This window comes from Priapulus caudatus, unplaced genomic scaffold, assembly GCF_000485595.1.
Source record: "Priapulus caudatus unplaced genomic scaffold, Priapulus_caudatus-5.0.1 Scaffold167, whole genome shotgun sequence".
Classification (NCBI taxonomy): domain Eukaryota; kingdom Metazoa; phylum Priapulida; class Priapulimorpha; order Priapulimorphida; family Priapulidae; genus Priapulus; species Priapulus caudatus.
Window position 1 is genome coordinate 211,577 of NW_014577228.1, and position 3,148 is coordinate 214,724.

The 3,148-nt window shown below is 44.5% G+C and overlaps 1 protein-coding gene across 1 annotated transcript in view; it reads left to right on the plus strand.

The window, feature by feature from the left end:
• Window positions 1–221: 221 nt before the first annotated feature.
• LOC106806538 (pescadillo-like) overlaps window positions 222–3,148 on the plus strand; it is an 8,686-nt gene continuing 5,759 nt past the window's right edge. Inside the window, 7 exon segments of the mRNA XM_014808513.1 lie at window positions 222–227; window positions 465–544; window positions 819–972; window positions 1,095–1,204; window positions 1,793–1,964; window positions 2,451–2,540; window positions 2,738–2,980. Of these exon segments, the coding sequence (XP_014663999.1) occupies window positions 222–227; window positions 465–544; window positions 819–972; window positions 1,095–1,204; window positions 1,793–1,964; window positions 2,451–2,540; window positions 2,738–2,980 (855 nt within the window).

Below are 3,148 nucleotides of genomic sequence, written 5' to 3' on the forward strand. Positions count from 1 at the left end.
GACATTTTCTGAGGACATGGTCTGACGGAGCGGTTGAAAAACTTTTGGCGCGTATGTGAACACATTTGGGACTAACAGGGTTTACTAGAATCCCACCACTCCACCACAGAGTCACCGCAGTAGACGTTAGATGAGCGCTGTCGCTCCGCGGCACTTGTTAGTGAATGTTCCATCTTCAATAACTTAATTGCACACTCCTTTGTTTTTATATACTCCCGATAATGTGGGTGTGTTGCTACTGAGTGCTGTGTTTGTACGTGCATGTCTTCCTGATACAGGTGGTCAGTGAGACACTGACCTTGTCTAAAGTAGACTGAGATACCGTGGAGGTGTCTGTATGTAGTCTGTTCTCTACCTTTTCCCAAATCTTGTGTGATATCACTGGAGGGTAGAGGGTGACGAAGCAAGAGCAGTGCCGTCAGCATGTCTCGGCTTACACGTTAGTTTTTTCTTGTGTTTTTCAGTACGAGAGCGGTGCAGCGACCAACTACATTGGTAGAAATCAAGCCATCAAGAAGCTGCAGCTGACTATAGCAGACTTTAGGTAAGTTGTCGGCATAGCTATCTGCGATGCTGAAACAGTTGCAGATCTGTCATCCTCGTCGCCACTAAACACTTGAAGTTATTTAAAATGTCACTGCTGCAGCAAACATTGTCACATTTATAACTAAGTGTGACCAAATAGAGAAATTAGTTACTATACTTGTACTAAAATGACTGTTGTTGAATTTACAAGTGTCCATACGTGCACAGACGTAAGTTACTACTTGGACTAGTATAGATTTAATTTGTTTAAAAGTCATTCTTGTTCTCTGCAGACGATTATGCATACTCAAAGGAATCTATCCGCATGAACCTAAAAACAGGAAGAAGGTGAACAAGGGAAGCACAGCCCCAAAGACTTTCTACTACTTGAAGGACATTCAGTTTCTTGCCCATGAACCCATAATTCACAAGTTTCGACAGTTCAAGGTACGAAAACGTCTGTTCCCAAATGCGTCCCTAATGTTGCAGGAAAGATAATGGATGTTCATTGCATCTAAAATTGTAGCCAGAGTGGTAATGGAGCTTCTATCATCGCTTTGCCTTTGCAGGTATTTGTCAGACGATTGAAAAAAGCCGTCGCAAAACAGCAACCCGAAACTGCTGAGAGGCTACGTGAGAACAAGCCTGTGTATAAGTTGGACCACGTTATCAAGGAACGGTGGGTACAGTTTTATGTTTGCAGGGATGATTGCGTTTGTGTTTGGTGTAAGTACCCAGCTGTGGAATGCAGGTATCTATAGACAATTACTCAACCTATATTGTGTGTTCATGAGGGCATAATATAAGACCTATATATGTGCGTGCGTGCATCTGTGCATGCGGGCATAATATAAGACATATATGTGCGTGCGTGCATCTGTGCGTGCGTGTATAAGACCTATATATGTGCGTGCGTGTATAAGACATATGTGCGTGCGTGTATAAGACCTATATATGTGCGTGCGTGCATCTGTGCGTGCGTGTATAAGACCTATATATGTGCGTGCGTGCATCTGTACATGCGTGTATAAGACCTATATATGTGCGTGCGTGCATCTGTGCGTGCGTGTATAAGACCTATATATGTGCGTGCGTGCATCTGTACATGCGTGTATAAGACCTATATATGTGCGTGCGTGCATCTATGCATGCGTGTATAAGACCTATATATGTGCGTGCGTGCATCTGTGCGTGCGTGTATAAAACCTATATATGTGCGTGCGTGCATCTGTGCGTGCGTGTATAAGACCTATATTTTGTATTGCAGGTATCCGACGTTTATCGATGCACTGCGTGACTTGGACGACGCACTGTGCATGGCCTTCCTGTTCGCGACCTTCCCCAAACAGTCACGCACTCACCTAGAGGTCATTCAGCTGTGTCGCAGACTCACTGTCGAGTTCATGCACTACGTAGTCACGGCGAAAGCACTGAGAAAGGTTGGTGCTGAGTAGCTGATAAAGGGATAGGTGTGGGGTAGGGATGAGAGAGCAGCATTCAGGATGGGAAAGGAAGGGTGGTTGAAGAAAAATAACGGAGGGGACTGATCGAGATAGAAATGGGGCTGAGGGAATAGGGAAGTAGCTGAGAGAGGAAGTGCAAATTTAAGTTAATATATATATATATTTATTTAATTTAACTAATGTATATATATTTCAAAGAATTAAATATATGCCCATCTGGTTTAGATCACTGCTGACACATGATACAGTTGAATGATCATTATTATTGGAATGAATTTGATCTTGCTTTTTATATTCTGAATATCAATACTGATGACACTGTAGAAGTTCTATACTACCATTGCCTTTAATTTACTCAATATGCGTGTGTGCGTGGCTGCGTGCATGTTTTGAGTAGAAACGTAGAAATCCATAATTCCTGTGCATATAATATAACATTTGCAAATTTACTTACTACCTTAGGTGTTTGTGTCAATCAAAGGCATCTACTATCAAGCAGAGATACATGGCCAAACGGTCAACTGGATAATACCACATCAATTTGGCTACATGGTGAGCTGAATGCTGTGCATGCCGTGTGATCCTTGCTTGACGCTCGATCAGCCCTAAGGTTATAATCGGCGTCGTGATAGCGTGTGCTGTGTTTAACAGTGCTAAATCTGAATTGCCTACGCAGCTTCATATGACGAAACAGACCTATTGCGTGTGTCTCGCGTTGCCTACGGTAACAGAATCCCTTTCGCACGCAGCCACCGGAGGATGTGGATTTCCGCATCATGGCGACGTTCACGGAGCTGTACACGACAATGCTTGGCTTCGTAAACTATCGTCTCTACCACGGCCACGGCCTCGTCTACCCGCCCGCACTCGCTCGCTGGACCTCTATACACCGCACGCAGGACGGCGACACCTGGTGTGGGGAGGACGAAGTAGCAGACGAGGTACGCTGGGTGTTGGGTGTGGTGGGGGGGGGGGTCGTTAGGATTTGCAGCGTCGACTGGCATTAAGATGATGCGACTGGTGATTGATTGAAGGAGACAATATGGTGTTTAGTATGAATGCTAATCGGAATGCTATTTTCCATTACTGTTTTTAGCTCATCTGACATAGTCAGATGCAGCTTGTAGAATCGCTTGATCGTCCGTCCGATCGTCCGATCG